The sequence below is a fragment of the Lathyrus oleraceus genome, chromosome 1, assembly GCF_024323335.1.
Source record: "Lathyrus oleraceus cultivar Zhongwan6 chromosome 1, CAAS_Psat_ZW6_1.0, whole genome shotgun sequence".
NCBI lineage: Eukaryota > Viridiplantae > Streptophyta > Magnoliopsida > Fabales > Fabaceae > Lathyrus > Lathyrus oleraceus.
This window is the reverse complement of record NC_066579.1, coordinates 313188671-313206886: the sequence shown is the minus strand read 5'-3', so window position 1 is coordinate 313206886 and position 18216 is coordinate 313188671. Positions and strand designations below refer to the sequence as shown.

Below are 18216 nucleotides of genomic sequence, written 5' to 3'. Positions count from 1 at the left end.
ACATTAGGATTTTTCACTTTGTTTAACTTTTAAACTAACCAGAGAATCATAAGAGATAATACTTGTTTGTTCCTTTGTCCATGTAGGTGATCATGCCTCAATTCAAGACAAACCATTGGTCATTTTGGTCAAGGAAGATGCAAGTTGTTGTTCATTGATTCAAGGGTGGTTCATATGTTTATTTCCATTCCATTTAATCCAATATTCAAGCAAAACCGTTTTGTGAGAAGTATACATCATCATGTGAACGTCTCTGTCAGTTTTAACATCCACGCAAAAACGAACTTCTCCATTTTGGTTGAACGTGGTATCAAGCAATTGAATTCTTTTGATCTTTTCACCCCCTGCAATGTCTTTATCTAATCAACGGTTCAAGGTCCTGTTAAGATGTTCGAACGTATCTACATTCCAAAGTCGGATCTTCATTGGAGGTTGCAATGTTGAAAAAATTAAACCGACATTTCTCTTGTGAATATAAGGACATATATATGAATATGAAGATATTTTAAAGAAAAATGGAAGGAGAGCGAAGAAAAATGAAATTAGATAGTAAGAAGATGTGTGAAAAATTATGGGAGGGTGATGTGTATTTATAGATGGAGTGGTTAAGCAGTACCTACATGCATTGGCGCATACATAAAGTGGACTATGCATGCACCATTGCATGTGACACCTACACATGCATGCACCACTTCTAGTGACTCCATGGTCATGAATGCGCCAATGCATGTGGTGTCAATGGATAATATTTTCATTGAATGCGTCAATGTACCTGACGCATATGTTAAATGTTTTTGAAAAAATAGTTATTTTGGTAAATATTTTCAAATAATAATTATTTTAAAATTTTAATTAAAAATTTTGATTATTTAAAAAAGAAATCCAATTTTATCGTAATTACTTTTATTGTCTTTCCCTTACCTAATAAACTAAAAAAAAATCCTAAACAATATATAGTTTCCAATTTGTCCCTAAAAAAACAAAAAAAGTAATAATCCTGTTGCAACTTGTTCACTCTCTTTTCCCAAATCTCTCTCTTCATTTTGTCATCATCTACATAACATAGTTAATGTATTCAAAACTTCAAAACCGTTTTTTCTAGAAACTCTCCCAATTCAATCCCTTCATTTTCTCATCATGTTATAACCTACAAATTCATGTGATCAATCTTCCCAAAATAATCCCAACCGAACAAACAACCTTAGCAAAACCTCAAACTTTGTTAACACAAAACACACATCTCACCTCACATAAAACACACACATATAGTTACATAGATAGATACATCTTGTCTTGTGTTGGTGAAGAAAACAAAGAAGCTTATGATTATTATATTATAAAGCTTCTTCTTCATTCATTCATAAGAGGTCAAAGATACAATTTTTTTGAAAACCCAATTGAGGTTTTGGTACAATGAAGCATCTTCCTGCCGGCGCCGCCGTGGAGAATAACTCCGGTGAAGGGAACAAGGCATGGAATTCAATTGGGTCCGGCAGCAATGTTTTTGTGAGGAGGATTATGCAAACAATTATGCTTTTTGTTGGATTTGCTGTGTTTTGGATGTTTGTTTACAACAACTCTGCTTCTCCTTTTGGTTTTCCAGCTACTATCTCACATTACTTCAATGGTATCTCAGCACAGGTTAGTCTTTCTCTCTCTACTTTCTCTCTCTAGGATTGTGAATTGCAATTGAATTTCTGGGTTTTGGCTTTTTTTTTAATCAATCAAAAAGATGAACTTTTCATTTTTGGGTATTTTTATGCTTATTTAGTTTATGTTTCTTTTTCTTTTTGTGAGTCAATTTTGATTCCCCAGGTCAAAATTGAACAGAAAATTAAATAGTTAGTCAAAAATAATTTATTTTTTTGTGTTCCTAATCATGGCACTGTTTTATTCTATTTTAATTTTTTCTCTCATAAAAATTATGATTATTAATTAGTAACTTTTTTTAATAAAGTATAAATCTAATAACATATTCAATTAAGTAAGAAAACTCAAAAAAATGATAAAAGAAAATTGAATATAAATTTGTTAAGATATTTTTGAGAGAGAAGAATTTTCATTGAGAAAATAGGATATAGTAAGCATGTGGGGCTTAATTTTAGTACTTTATAGAGAGATATGCATCTTTTCTCGCAGACTCTTAAGGGGTAAAACTTTTTTATGAATTTTCAATTTTAATTATGGAATTTGGCACTAATAAGAATCGTGTGAAAATGTCTTTTTTTCTTCTTGTGTCCACTTAATAATATTCTTTTTTTAAACAATAGTTTTTATAATATCTCTTGAAGTATAGATTGGGTTTGTGACTATCTTAAATTTTTTAATCTTGTAACAAATCATAAGCAAGTTGTGATTGGTATGTTTTGTAAAAAGTTTATTTAAATAACCTATTTTTCTAAATAAATATTTAAACTAATTTATTTTTTCATTTATTTTTTAAAATAATTCATTTTTAAATAAAAAATATTTAATATAAAGGAGACGCCAAACTCTACGTTGTTGTTAATTGGATTGACGACTTTTTTTTATGTGTTATACGTATATCAATTGAATTAATTGAATTGATGTTTTTTTTATTTAAAGATTTTTTAAAATAATTACTTTGGAAAATAAATAAATAAATATTTATTTAAAAAAATAGACAATTTGAATTAAAAATTTGTTCTTTCTTTGTATATTTGTTTTCCGAACCTATTTAAATGGAATGAAATAATCTTAATCCAAATTTACTTAAAATAGATTGAGTAAACAAATGTGTTACAATAATTTTTATTTAATTTTGCAATAATACAATTTGTTTTTTTATATATCATAATTAAAGAATTATTTTTCATATATGATTTTGGTTTTCTAAAATATTAAATCATTATTTTTATATTTTTAAAGCATCCTAATTTATTTTATTATCTTTTTCAAAAAATTACAATATTGTGTTCATTGATAAGGTAATGATGCTCTTTCTTTATATGCTAAAATTTATTTTTGTATTTCTTATTTAAAAATTATTGCTTTTAATATTTTTAATTATTTATTATTAAAAAATTATTGTATTCAAAGTGTAAGTCCACATTCAATATTATCTTATCTATAATATTTTAAAAAAATGTATAATAAAGTGATAATATCATCAAATATGTTAGACGTATTGTTCTGTAATTTTTTTAATACTATCGTGGTATTTTAATTAAAAAATAACACTACTATCATAGCTATTAAACTCAATAAAAAACATAATTGAAAACCCCAATTTAAACCATTCTAATTCTTGATAAACCCTGTTTGGGTCAATATTCCTCACTCTCTAAAATATTTGTGAATATTCCCCAACAAATTAGTATCTGTCTTGAATTCTTCAATAATTATACTAATTAATTAATCTGCATGTTCTAAAGCATAGTTGTTATGCTTCGGAGTTCCCCAACATATTCTTCATATTCTTCTGGTGAAATAATATTCTTTAGGCTAATGCTTTTAAATTTATAAATAAAAGTTTATATTGAAAAATGCAATGGAAAAGTTAATTTACTAATTTCTAATAAAATTACGTAAGAATTTTTTATATTTAACTTTTAACATATGTTTTTAATCACATATTAGTATTATCCATTTTTTTACTTGTGATTTTTTTTAATTTCCTATAACACATGTTATTCAATAATTTATTATATTTTTTACATATATTTATCTTCTAATCATATGAGTATATATATATTATTTAATTAATTCATTATATTTTTTATATATTTATCTCGTAATCATACGAGTCAAATATATATATATATATATATATATATATATATATATATATATATATATATATATATATATATATATATATATATATAAATATAAATATAATTTTTAATTTCCTGTAACAAATATTTGTTATATTTTTTATATATATTTATATCATAATCGTGCGAGTCAGACATATATATTAAACAAACATTTAAAAAAGTTAAACTCTAATTTTAAAGTCAAAATTCTATATTTTATAGGGATGGTGGACAACTCAATACTAGTCAGCTAGTTAAATAGCCTAATTTTAATTATCTATATATAAAGTTTGAGATTAGCTTTCTTGTTTGAAATTTAGCCTATATTTTTATGAACAAAAACAATTTTCTTTAAAGATTATGTGATTCTCAATTGCCATTGACATAATTTTGAACTCTTTTATTATTTTATTTTATTTTGAAATTTTGGGTAATTTAACCATTTTTTTTTGCTATTTTCAAGTTTGCATTTCTTTTATTGTTATTTTTATATGGGACACATGTTATTTAATTGTTGATGAAAGATCATTGAAAGACCTAAATTATTGAAAATGATCTGTTTTTTTGTAATTTTATTTAGCAATGAAAACTTAAATACTTGATAGATTTTGTTTCATCATACCTATTTGTGCTCATAATTGTTTTTAGTAGGAGTACTTCTGTAGTTTTATTTTTATAGGTGTCTTTACAAGAACATCATTACCTCAACTTGCATGTTTACAATTCTTTAAGGTTTTTTTTATATGTTTGTGACCCTATTGATGAACCATGTGCTAACATATAATTAACATTGATACAGATATAACCAGCTGTTCACATGGTTGTCCCAATGTTGACTAATGGTTGACTAAACTATGCTAGCTATAAATGCTAAGTTCATATTGGTTTTATTTCAAATTCTCCACACTCTTTTTAATGATAGTGTTATTGATTACAATAATAGAAAAATTTAAATGATCAATTTTATTAACTTAGATGAAAATAATTTTGAACCATGTTTATTTAAAGTCATGAATTTATCATATGTATTCGGTTCGAATTCAATACTTAGATTAATATTAGACTATTCAGATTTTTAGTTTTAGTAGTTTTTAAATTTTAAATTAAATTAAAAATAAATTTAAAATTCAGATCGTTTGATCATGATTTAATACTATGAATATGTGAGTACGATTAATTAGAATCTAATTTCAATGATTTTGTGTAAGTAGTAATATTAATTTTGGCCACTTTACTTATTTAATAGAAATTTGATTTCTTGAATACATCGATTACACTACATTTAGACATTAGGTAGGTATTAACGATAATTGGTAGATCATAATCGAGTAGGTCAAATTTTCATCTCGATTTTGAATTCTTAAAATTTTAAATACAACCTAAAATTTAAATCATCTAATTTCGATTCAAGAACTATCGATAAATACTTAGTGTGTAAATGTTTGGGAATATTTGAATTTTGTATATTGTTTGCAACTCCCACTAGTATATGAAACTTACCATAAATTTACAAGGGCAAAACCTAAATTGCATTTTTTAAGGTAAAAACACTATTATGGTCCCATGATCCAAAATTTCTACAACCCATTTTTCTATTTAGATGTATATGAATAATAGTGGGAAAAGAATAAAGGAATAAATTTTCCTTTATAAGATATTATTCTTTGAGGATGTCATACTCAATAATGGTGATCTAGTGTCACACAAATTGGTTTCCACTCTATATAATTGTACAATTATACAGGACCATAGTAAGAGTTTGAATACAACATCACATGTAAACCACTAAAAAAAATATGTAGAAATTTAACCCTAAAATAGCCTTAGGAGGGACCATCTTGTGTACATTATTTGTTTGTCTATTATATATTATTATTGACTTCAAATTTGATGACTTTTGTGTATTTTTTTTGCATACTTTTCTCTTGTGATGTTTTCTTAAATCTTAATCATATTTTGATGTCATGAATTTTAGATAAGGTTTGCTATATCTCTATCAACCATTTATAAGAAACTAGGTCTTATGAAAAGGATTGTTATTGTCTTTATTATGAGTTGTATGAATTCTTTGAGATATGTTTTGATGAATTTTTTTATATTCAATTCAATCGCTCTTAAATAAAATCAATTTTTGTCATCTCTCCAACTCAGATTAGTCTTTTCAATTACGTGTAAATGATATTCAATTTCTACTGATATTGGTTTATATGTTTATGTATCAGGAATATTATGATCCAAACCTCAAAAACATTCTTAAAAACGCATCGATGAAGGACAAAACAGTGATACTCACGACATTGAATGATGCATGGGCAGAGCCAGGTTCAATATTTGATCAATTTCTTGAGAGTTTTCAAGTTGGTGGGAACCAAACAAAGAAGCTCTTGGATCATCTTGTGGTGGTAACTTGGGACCAAAAAGCACATTCTCGTTGCGTTGATTTGCATAAATATTGCTATCAACTTCAAACTAAAGGTGATAATTTCACTAGTGAAGCTTTTTTCATGACTCCAACTTACTTGCATATGATGTGGAGAAGAATTGAGTTTCTTGGGACTGTTCTTCAATTGGGATACAGCTTTGTGTTCACGGTATGTTTTTATTTCTTTTTGCTAGATGCATACAATTTACACATTTAAATTTTGATGAATTGAATCAAGAATAACCCGAGCGTTGTGTTCAGTTAATAAACCGAGTTATGTTACACAAACAATTTTAGAATCGAACTAAATAGAAAATAAATCAAATCAAATCGATATTAAAACCGATCCGAACCGCTGAACCGAACCAAACTCAAGTTCAAATGATTTAACTATGTTACACAAACAATTCTAGAATCAAACCAAATGGTAAATAAACCGAATCAAACTAAAACCGAACCAAATCGAACCGAAGCTAATATAACTGAACTCTTGTGTTTGATTAATGAACCGAACTATGTTATACAAACAGTTTTATAACCGAATCAAATGTCAAATGAACCGAACCAAACTGAAGTTAAAATAATCAAACCGTTGTGTTTAATTAATGAACCGAACTATATTATACAAACAGTTGTAAAACCAAACCAAATAGTAAATAAACCGAACCAAAACCAAAACTAAACCTAACCGAAACTTAAAATAATAAATGTTAAAAATAATTTAAAAAAATTTTATTAAAAAAAAAAGTATAATGGTTTGGTTCGGAAAACCGTTTTCTAACATTTTGGTTCCGAACAAGTAGATTAAACTAATACTTTTAATTATATTTGGTTTTAGATATATTAAAACGATATAGTTCGATTTGAGTGATCTTTTACTATATTTTGATTCGGTTCGGTTCGATTTCATGAGAGAGTGTGAAATGAAATACTCATATATTGAATTTTCTGTTTTTTTCTCCAATGCAGGACACTGATATAATGTGGCTAAGAGATCCATTCCCACTATTTTACAAAGAAGCTGATTTCCAAATAGCTTGTGATTTTTTCAACGGAGATTCCTATGACTTACACAACTTTCCAAATGGAGGATTCACCTATGTAAGATCCAACCCAAGAACAACTTGGTTCTACAAATTTTGGTACAAGTCAAGAGAATCATATCCAACTATGCATGATCAAGATGTTCTCAACAAAATCAAAATGCACCCCTTAATCACAAATAAGAAGCTCAAGATTAGGTTCTTAAGCACTGGTTACTTTGGAGGGTTTTGTCAATCTAGCAAGGATTTTAGTAAAGCCATAACAATGCATGCTAATTGTTGTGTTGGTTTGGAGAATAAAGTTGAGGATCTTAAGATTGTGCTTAAGGATTGGAAAAAGTATATGGCTTTGCATGAAAGTGTGAGGAAAAATTCACACCCTTCTTGGAATGTGCCCAAAAGTTGCAGGTAATTCAAATTACAAAGAGTCAATTAAATGTTTATTGACTTGGTCAAAATTCTATATAAAATTTAGTTTTTCAACTTTATTTAATTGGAGTCAATTTTATGATGCTATTATAATTATTGGTGTTGTTTTCAGTCTATTTATAATTTATATATTATTGTCATTATGCAGGGGTTCTTTTGAACGTAGTAGAGAAAAGAGGAAAAAAAATAAAGGGAGGTTATAACAGTAATTATCAAGAGGTATGATAAATTATTTGTATTTATGTGATTTTCTATAAAATTAATTTTGGAATCTTGAATTTTTATATAGTTATTAACAATGTATATTATTATTTACTGACATGTTTTTATTATTTATAATTATTTTTTGGTGACACCTTTTGTGTTGATTTTATTGATTTTGAAGGTTGGAAAAATGAGTCACTTTTGGATTACAGCAAAGATGTGGTAAATAATTTTAAAAGATAGGACAGGAAGAAAATAGTAACACTCAATTTCTCAGAATTTTCAATATAAATTTGCAATTGTGAATTTAAGTGTTTTTTTTTTAATTCTGAGTTTGAATATTTAGCAATTTTACCACAATAATTTATAGTGATTTTTCACATAGTTGTTACAATTTTGAAAGTTACATGTAAAATTGTAGGATAATGGTTGAAATGTTTTATTGATTTATTATATATTATGGTCAAAAACAAAATGCACATTTTGTCAAAGAAAAGAACAAAATGAATAAATGAAAAAAATGTTTTGATTATGATAAAAAATTATGACTTTAAAAATTTATAATCGGAAAAATAGAAATTATGATTTTTTTTTAATACTTCAGTTCAATTGATATCTGTAAAGAGATATTAAATATAGAATGTGAGTTTAAATCCATGACATTTTATTTATAAAAAAAAAATTCAGCATTAAATTTTTAATACAAAATCATGAGTTGATTATTTAAAAATTCCTTCAACATTTTTGTAGAGAAATAAAATTCTTAATATTGAGTAAAAGAAACTATGGTGGATGGACTCTTTCGTTATAAAGTTGTTATTCACACTCCCCTTTTCGTTATGCTCCTCCATATCTTCAAATTATTCTTTTTTGAAAACTTAATTGTGGGGATTAGTTCCAAATATTTGGCTGTTTATGCTTTTATTTTTATTTCCAAAATTTTGATTATTTTTAAAAGCTATTATATGATTAACAAATATATTCTCATTAAATCAAGAGCAAAGACTAATTATATTTTATATGTATTAGTAACTATTTAAACTCTTTAGATTGAAGATGCATCATTAATTATTTAAACTCTTTAGGTTGAAGATGTTCATAAGTTAAGTTAAAGGTGGTAAAAGACGTAAATTTAGATAAATTGAATCTTTTAGGTTGAAGATGCATCATTAACAAGATAATGGTTTGCCACAGTTGGAATTGACACAACAAATCTAAAAAATTTAAATCAAACTTTTAAAGTGAAGTATTCTTAAAAAAAAAGAAGACATTCTTTTAGTAATTAAAACAAGGTTTTTTAAATCAAAAAGCAATGCAGTTTTTTATTTTGTTTGGAAAAGAATAAGTAATGCAGTTTTAAAGAATTGAATTTGTAATAGTATAGTATATGTTTAGTTATTCGCAAAGAAAATTGATTATGTTTGAAGTTATGATTTATAGCTTCGAAGTTATAGGTTAAGAATAGAGTCCAACTAAATCTAGTATACTCATTTATTATAATCAAGTCATAGTAATTTTAACCTAAACTCTTAATTCTCGATGGTGCAAAGAAATCTAAATAGTGAAGTTCAATAGTTTTTTTTGTTGAAACAAAATATTTTGTTTTAAAAGACACAGATGTTTGTTATCTCATTTGGAATACATCACATGGCTTCTGAAAATTTTACATTATCTTTGAATACTATCATATTAATCAAATCAAAGTAAGCATAGTCTAAATGCAATGCATATGCCACAATCATGAGTCTTCATTCTGGGAGACTAAACATTGTATCACTCATTGATACGTCATCTAAGCTAAGCATATAGACGTTTTCAACTCGAGAACTCTTAAATAACAATTTCTTATCAACCTTATGCTCAATCATACAGCCAAGGGTGACAAAAGTTATAGAAAATCCTTTGTCAAACAACTGATTATTGCTCAAGAGATTGTGTTTAAGTCCTTTAACCAAGACATAATATCAACAATAATTATGGAGGAATTTTCCACAATACCTTTTATATCACCCTGGTTTTTTTAGGTAAAATTACACCAAAAGTCCTTTAAGGTTTTTTTTGGTAAGAAATTGATCATTTTTAGGTAAAATTGATCATATTTTTGTGCAATTGTTTTGAGTGGTATGAAAATGATGAATTGCAACTAGAAATACAACAGTCACACATTTTTAAATGTTGAAAATATGAGAAAAAGGATGTAGACATCATCCTAAAGGATCAAGTTATTACAAAAAAAACTTAAAGAACCAAAATCGGTTAAAAAAACAACTTAACAAACCTCTGGTGTAATTCTGATTTTTTTATTATAATATTTTATTAATTATTATAATAATTTTTATTTAATTTAAAAATTTCTTTGAGTGATTAATTAATATTATATGGATTAATGAGTTGTTGGGTTGAATTTACTTATATAACTAAATTATGTAGAAGTAAAGAATATTGATTTTAGTATTTAATTAGAATTTAAATAAAATTTAAGAAGAATTGGTAGAATTTATTTAATTAATTTAATAAATTAATTGATAGAAATTGAGAGAATTTGTGAGTGGGGAGTGAAATAGATTTTTAAATAAAAGGAAGTAAGTGAGAAGAATTATGATGAATTAAAAGAATCAGTGTTTATCATGAAATAAAAATAGATAGGGTTTTCTATTTAAGTAGAAGAGAGAATAGAAAAAAAAAGGAGTAAGTAGAAATTTTGGGAAATAAGGAGTAAGAAGAGAGTGGGGGCAACTCTAAGAGAGCAAGTGAAGAAGAGAACCTCCATAGCTAAAGTTCAAAGCTTTTCTGTAAATTCGAGGTAACGAGGGTGAATTATTCAATATATGGGGGTTAAGTATGAGGGATAATGGGGAGTCCTTATCCTCTTTCCCTTTCTTTCTTTTACGTTTCCCTATTGATGAATGAATTGAACCTTGAAGGGGTTTGTTCAAAATCTTTTAGGGTTGTTGTTAATCCTAATTTTCATATTTTATTAATTGCTGAAATTATATGATATGTGTTAAAATGTTACGATTGATGCCACAGACTTCTCTATTGATATGGATGTTATTAATTGATATGATATCAGTTAAAATATTATGATTGATGTCATAGAGTTCTCTATTGATATTGATGTTATTAGTTAACATGATATGTGTTGAGATTTTATGATTGATGAGTTTTGAGTTGTGATGAGAAATGTTGTTGTTGATGAGCGAATGTTGATTTTTAAGTTTGATCCGCCATGAGAATGAAAATATAAAAGTCTGAAATTATTGCAGAGAGAAAAAACGCAGATAGACATAGAAGGGGATTGATTGTCTTGTTTCATGTGTATCTTGAGTTTCGTAAGTCCGTTTCAGGTGCAGTCGGTTGCGATAGAAAGCTAACGCGATAATATTTCTGTTGAAGTGGGGAAATTGGGTCGGGGAGGGCTATAACAGTAATAATTCTCTAGTTTTTATTCCAGAAGCATAGTCAAATTTTTGTCATGCGTTGGTTATCTCGTTTCACGTGTAACTGGAGTTTCGTAACTCCAATCGAGATGCAACTAATTTGCCTTTGAAAAGGGTTTAAAGAACCTTTAAACTGAGAGTTTCAAAATTTTATCCCAAGTCTATAATATTTGGTGCTATTGTGAAGTTAGATGTTCTGTTTTAGAGTTTATACAAGAAATATTGTGATGTGGTTGAATTGAACTGAATAGAATTAAAGTTAGAATACTTTGATCGAGAGATGCAATTGAGTTTGAAAGAGGTTTTAAAGATCCTTTAAACTCGATAATTTCATAATTTTATCATAAGTCTATGACATTTTGCGCTATTGTGAAGATAAATACTCTGTTTTAGAGTTAAATCAAGGGTTTAGGGACCCTAAGGGTAAACTTAGAGGGGCGAGGGTTTTGGGAAACCCTTGGAGCGATTTAAAGAAATTGAATACATTTATGAATAACTTGGATTTGAGTTACTGATATGTTTAGATTTGAGTTGGTAAGTAATTGAGTTAATTTAGGGTTGTTTTAGAGTCTTAAAGGATATGTCCGTAACCCTTAAACCTATGAATAACAAGTTGTGAGTATGAGTTATGTTGGGTGTTGTTTAATTTTTGAATGACTCTTGAATTTGCATTGTTGAATATTGAGGATTGTGTTTCAGACGAAACAATATTTATGAAAACTCGAATTGTTGGAGTTCGTGTGTTGTATGTTTAGGTTCGAAAGAACTAGTGTTGAGATGTTTAGGTTCAGGAGAACTAGTGACGTTGTTGTGCTTAGGTTTGAAGGAAACAGTGACGTGTAGGACTTATGTCTAGTGACGAGGATTGGAGTTGGAGGATTGTGGATGACAATTTGTATTTTTTGTTGCATTTGTGCATCATGTATATCGAGATAGGTAGGACTTCGGTCCAGTGACGAGTTAGGACTTTGGTCCAGTGATGAGTAGGACTTCAGTGTAATGACAAGTTAGGACTTTGGTCCAGTCACGAGTTGGATAATTCAATAAGAAACCTCTGAATATCATAATTTTGGTATCATATGCATTGGAGTAGAGAGATGAATACAATGCATACATAATTGCATTTTTGATTAATTACTCTGTTAGTGGATTTGTATGATTGACTTAACTGTGATAATATACTACATTTGTTGTTTATACACCGCTAATATATGGAATGCATTTCTCACTCATTTTCTGTTTGTTTCTGTGTTGTTCTTTATGCATGTGGTGCAAATTCTTAGGTAGTGATTGAAGAGCTTTAGTCAGTGCTTATATTAGAGGATGGCATGATTGGCCTTCTTCGTTGTTTATCTTTTTGCGTTGTTTAGTTTTCTGCATGTCGTTATGATAGTGTAACACTGGGATGGGAATACATTATTCTATTTTTTTCTGCGAGATGTTGAATTAACTATTTTATGATTAATTGAAGTTGATTTTCTAACTATGAGACAATTTGAAGTGTTATACTAAGAAATATGACACCCTTAGTATTTTTTTATTCTGCATGCTTTATAAATCATGTGTTGGGGTTTAGGGTGTTATATATTCACCTAATAGTTTACCTCAATTGTTGTATCTGTAGCGGTAAATTCATGACCATCAAGCTATGGATAAGCTTAACGTCAATAAAATCAGAGTCGCCACCACGCTTTTATTGTTTCCAAAGGAAAAGGGAAAAGTATGAACAAAACCCAAAGATAATAAGTTTTCAAATCAAAACTATTAAAATGCCAGAGATTACAGGTAAGGGGGTTGGTTACACAGAGGGAAGGTGTTAGCACCCAAAGTGTCCTAGGTACTCCTAGGGAGCCCTTTTTTTTATTTGTGCATGTGTTTTTGGTATAAATTATGTTTGAGAAAAATAGAGTGTGGGGATGAGGAAAGAATTAATTTATTATCTTTTTGTGTTTGACAAGACCTTCGGTCTTGTGCCTACGTACCAACATAAAAATGAGGGATCAAAACCTCATAGTTCATGGTAAAAATTTCAAATGAGTTGGTGAATTGCTTTTAACAAAAGTTTAATAAGAAAGGGAATAAAGGGGCAAAAGTTTGAATGGGGTTATTAGTTCTTTTTGTCTTTTGAAATTTTAAGTCAATATGATTAAGTTTATTTACCATTTTATTTTAAGAAAGAGTTTCAAAAGTTCAATGGCATAAGGCCAAAGTTTTTAATCATTAAAACAATGTCTAAATTTGAAATTACAAGCAAAGAAATGTTTTTGAAAAGAGGGAGAGATTTTGAAATTTAAGAAGTGGGAGGAGATGAAGAGGCTATCCTAAACACAAATTTAAAGTTAAGAGTTGAAAAGATCTGACCAATGGGATGCAATCCAACGGACAATAATGTCATATAGAAATCCATTTTCCTTTGGACTTTAATAAAGCCATGATCAATAAACAATGAGAAATGTCCATACATCATGAAGATCAAGGCATCAAATAAAGATGTCCACATCCAAGCAAGCACTCCAATAGCTAACAATCTTCATTGTTTTCCCATGTATCAGATGAAATATTCCTTGATCAACTCAGAACAAAACCTCGGACATAAACAATAATAACAAAATAATAATTAAGCACAAAGACATAGTAGAAGATAAATCAAAGACACTCAAGGTCTTGCATCAGATGAAGACTCAATTCAAGACAGCTTAGTCTCAAATGTTGGTATTGACCAAGTCCTTTAGCACAGGGAATGTTGCCTAATCCTAAGTCCAAAAGCTCAGATAAAGTTCCAACAGTCCTCTAAATATTTTTTAGGTTTTTTGATGTTATTAGGTGTTTTAGGGTCCTAAGACCATAAACAAAATCAAAACACATAAACAAGTATATACAATCACAAGATATGGCTCAAATGAGCAAAATGAAAAGGACTGGAACATAAATAAGTTAGATGAAATATAAATGGCAATGAATGATAAATGACTGAAAGTTAAATTGCATAAAGTAAATGACTTGAAATTAAAAGCATAATGAATAAGAGTTAGTCAAATGTTAGTCAAACGTTAATGGTGTTAGAGGTGGTTTTTAACTGATTAAGTAATTCTTTGGAGAACACTCAACCATTCATTCCCAAGTATGAATCCTTAATCCAAGACATCTTCCCTGAGAAGGGCTCCAACTTGGATAATCAAACAAGTATGCCACTAGCTCTCATGAAAGGAAAAAAGGTCAAGTCTCCACCCAATGCCATGAAGAATGGGAGACTTACAATCTCACTTACTAGAATGTTATGCCTTAATGAAGCTAGCGGAAATATACCCGAATGTATCGCACGCTCGAACATACAACAGAGTCGCCATCAAACTTTATTTATCCTAGAAGGGAAGGGAAAACATCGATAAAACTCGGGGGACAAAGATATACTAGGTAAGGAAGTCGGTTATGCAAGGGGAAGGTATTAGCACCCCAAATATCCATGGTACTCCATGGGAACCGTTTGGATTGTTCTCGCTTAAATAGGTGTTATATCTAAAGATTACTCGCAAAGAATGGGAAAGGAAAGGAAATAGATAGAGTGCTCGGTGAGGATTAGGGCCCTCATGCCTACGTATCCTCATAGTGCAATGAGGAATTCAGAGCTTCGTAGTTCAAAGAACTAGAAGTGGGAGATGACAAGAAGTGTGATAACGATATGGTTTGAACCAAAGAATTGTGTTTTGAACTCCAAAAAGGGTGAAAAGATGAACCCAAGAGTAAGGTGGCTATTACCAATACGTGGACTAGCAGGCCGCCACTATAAGATAAAGCCGAAAAGACGAAGAAATAGGTGTTTGGGCACAGTCCCAAGCATCTCTTGGTCACAAGGTGACGCAAGAAGGAGTGCAAACATATAGTGTATTTGGCTCAAAGAATAGGTATATCACATGGAGTGAAAGAAGGTAGTATACGAGTGTATCATGGAGATGGACGGAAGGAAGTGACCAAAGTCACAGAATAGAGTATTCGATGATGAGTGACTGCAGAAGTATTATTTGAAATCGAAAGGTGAAATTGTATTGGAATCCATAAGAGAAATAGGATTTCTACCATAGAGGGAAACGACGTTAACCGATACGTGGACTAGCAGGCCGCCACTATAGGGTTTTGGCTAAAAAAGGAAGGAATTAAGTGTTTGGGGTTATTTGCCCAAACAACTCTAGGTAGAAAGGCGGGCTATATTAGATGTCCTAAAAGGGTGTATATGGAATTCCAAAGAAAATGTATTTTGATGTCAAAGAGACAGTATGTCACTAGGTGAACGATTTATGATCGAAGGTAGGTAATGAATAGTGAAAGATATGGATGATGCCCTAAGGTGAAGGAGGAATAATTAGAAGTATGCTCGCTAAGGATTCGCATCCTCGTGCCTACGTATTCTCATTGTGCAATGAGAAAGTCATAGCAATCGTAGTTCAGAACTACGAGAATAGAAAGAGAGATGTTTGTCTAAGCAACATGGACTCACAAGACAAACACTAAGTCAAGGAATGATTGCAATACTGGAGTGCAAGGAATAGTGTGTCACTTGCTGGGGAATCGACAGTTCGAGATCAAATCAGGATAGTATCTTGGATCCAAGAGAAGGGTAAACTCTTAATCGAAGAGCAAGGTAGGCATTTACCAATACGTGGACTAGCAGGCCGCAAATATAAGGTAAAGCCAATAAGAAAGACTGAATTAAGTGTTTGGGGTTGTTTGCCCAAACAACTCTTGATTGAAGAGATGGACTGTCATCAGGACGTCCTAAAAGGATAGATAAGGAGTTCAAGGAGAAGCATGATTGATCTAAAAAATATGGTATGATTGAATGAATGGAGAATGATTGATTAATAAATAGGGTAGCTCGCGAAGAAACTGGATTCTCCTACCTACGTATCCTTATTGTGCAATGAGGAAATCAGAACTTTCGTAGTTCAGCCCACTAGGACCGAAAAGAAAATTGATTGGAGGTAAGAAGAAATGGATGGTTGAAATTGAAGATGCTTGAGAGAGTTTTATAGAATGGATAGACTTGATAGTTACTGTATGAAATCACACTAACTTTCAAGTGGAGGGAGAAGAGTCTTTGTAGTTGTTTCATGCATGGAAGATGAAGACTTTATCAATCGTTAGGCTCGAATTGCACTAAAGTCTATGAATGGAGGTGAATATGATGAGCGCTGGGTCATACGTCCCATACCCAAAGATACTCAGAATGGGGGTAGGAATACTCCAATCCCACTCCTTCTCCATTACTTAAGGCTCGTATCGTAAAACTTGATTCATGATTGATAAGTTGTTGATGTAGTCCTTGCTTTTGTTGTATTTTGATTTTGTAGGGAGAGACTTGTCAATCGTATGATTAGAATCGTGCTAAAGTCTATGAATAGAGGCAAATACGATGAGCGCTGGGTCATACGTCCCATACCCAAAGATACTTAGAATGGGGGTAGGAATACTCCAGTCCCACTCCTTCTCCATTACTTAAGGCTCGTGCCACACACTTCTAACTTTGATTTAACAAGTATTGAAGATTCCACCTTTGATGTTCTTGAATAATTCGCTGCTTAGTATGACTGAGGATGCCTTGATTGAAGATCTTGTCTTGAGGCCTTGAGCTCCACAGCTTGGAAAAAAAATCTTATTAAGTGACCAAGGGTCTTTTGGTCACTCAATTTAGACTGTGGGATTATAAAAGTTCAAAGGAGTTAATTAATCAAAATTGTTTTTGATCAATTTAATCATGGGTTTTGTTTTGGTTTTAGGGAACTAGGTTTGGATCTAAACAAAGTTAGTAATTGTTAGAAACTACCCTAAGGGATCATGCATTAGAAATTGATTGAAAATTCCAAGTTAGAAGTCCTAAGGGAGCATGTACATATTGGTCAAAATATTGATTAAAATCCCTATGCATAAGTATGTCATATTCTAGTTCTAAGGGATCATATCATTCTATCACAAAAATAACAAAATAAAGTCCATAAGGGCAAAATGGTCAATTACAAAATATGTCAAATTCTATGGTCTAAAATTGATTAAATCCTAATGTTGAAAATGGTATTATTCTAGATTTACTCAAAGTCTAATTGTTTCTAATTGAATCTAATCAACATTCCTAATTAAAATTCTAAGGAAAAATCCTAATTAAATTCTAATGAAAATTCTAATTAAATTCTAATGGAAATTCTAATATCCTAAACACCAAGATTGTATTCCTAATCAACAATTACTAACCTAATTAAACTAACAATGTGCTTATTAACCTAATTAAATTGTAAAAAAACAATTAAGAAGTTAAAAGAAAAACAATTAAATCAGGAGGTGTGAAATGGAAAAGGTGGTATGAACTGGATTCTGGTTATTGGGCTGCAGGATGAGTCAAATGTAGTTTTTTGTGTAGGAAGCAATGTCCAAAAAAGGGTGGTGTGTGAAGTAAAAATGAATTTGGGCTGCGTCTAAGCCCACTCCAAATTTCAAGCGCTCAGGGGGGTGCGCGTTGGAAATGCGAGGTGAATTAGAAAATAGGCTAATGGGCTTGGTTAAGCCCAGTTCAACTTCTTTCCAAGAGTACAGGGAGGTGTATTAGTAATGTGTATGATGTGAAAGGGAAATCAGTGGGCCTAATTGAACTAAGCCCAAACCTCACACCTCTGTTGACTTGTCTAAGTCAACAGAGTTCAAATGGATCTTCATGCACGCGCTCAACCTTCACCCCCTCTCAGCATCCGTCCACCGTGACTCACTGCGTCGACGTCCGTCACCGGCACCGGTGTCGGCTTATACCTAACCACCATTACTATTGGATGCGAACTGTCGAGCTAAATACGAATATAGAAATGGAATTATGAGACAGTTCCTGTACCGGTTGAATCAAACAGCTAAACGGAAGAACC

The 18216-nt window shown here is 30.2% G+C and overlaps 1 protein-coding gene across 1 annotated transcript; it reads left to right on the top strand.

The window, feature by feature from the left end:
* The first annotated feature begins 990 nt into the window (after window positions 1–990).
* On the top strand, window positions 991–8257 carry LOC127132823 (uncharacterized protein At4g15970). Its single transcript, XM_051061698.1, has 5 exons — window positions 991–1641; window positions 6002–6370; window positions 7171–7652; window positions 7822–7892; window positions 8059–8257. Exons 1-4 carry the CDS (start codon window positions 1414–1416, stop codon window positions 7874–7876), a joined length of 1134 nt encoding a protein of 377 aa, XP_050917655.1. The 5' UTR covers window positions 991–1413; the 3' UTR covers window positions 7877–7892; window positions 8059–8257.
* Window positions 8258–18216: the final 9959 nt, after the last annotated feature.

Coding starts and splice junctions, on each gene's coding strand:
- LOC127132823 (XM_051061698.1), top strand. CDS start 1,414: ATGAAGCATCTTCCTGCCGGCGCCGCCGTGGAGAATAACTCCGGTGAA. Junction 6,371..7,170: donor GATACAGCTTTGTGTTCACG/GTATGTTTTTAT, acceptor TCTCCAATGCAG/GACACTGATATAATGTGGCT. Junction 7,653..7,821: donor AATGTGCCCAAAAGTTGCAG/GTAATTCAAATT, acceptor GTCATTATGCAG/GGGTTCTTTTGAACGTAGTA.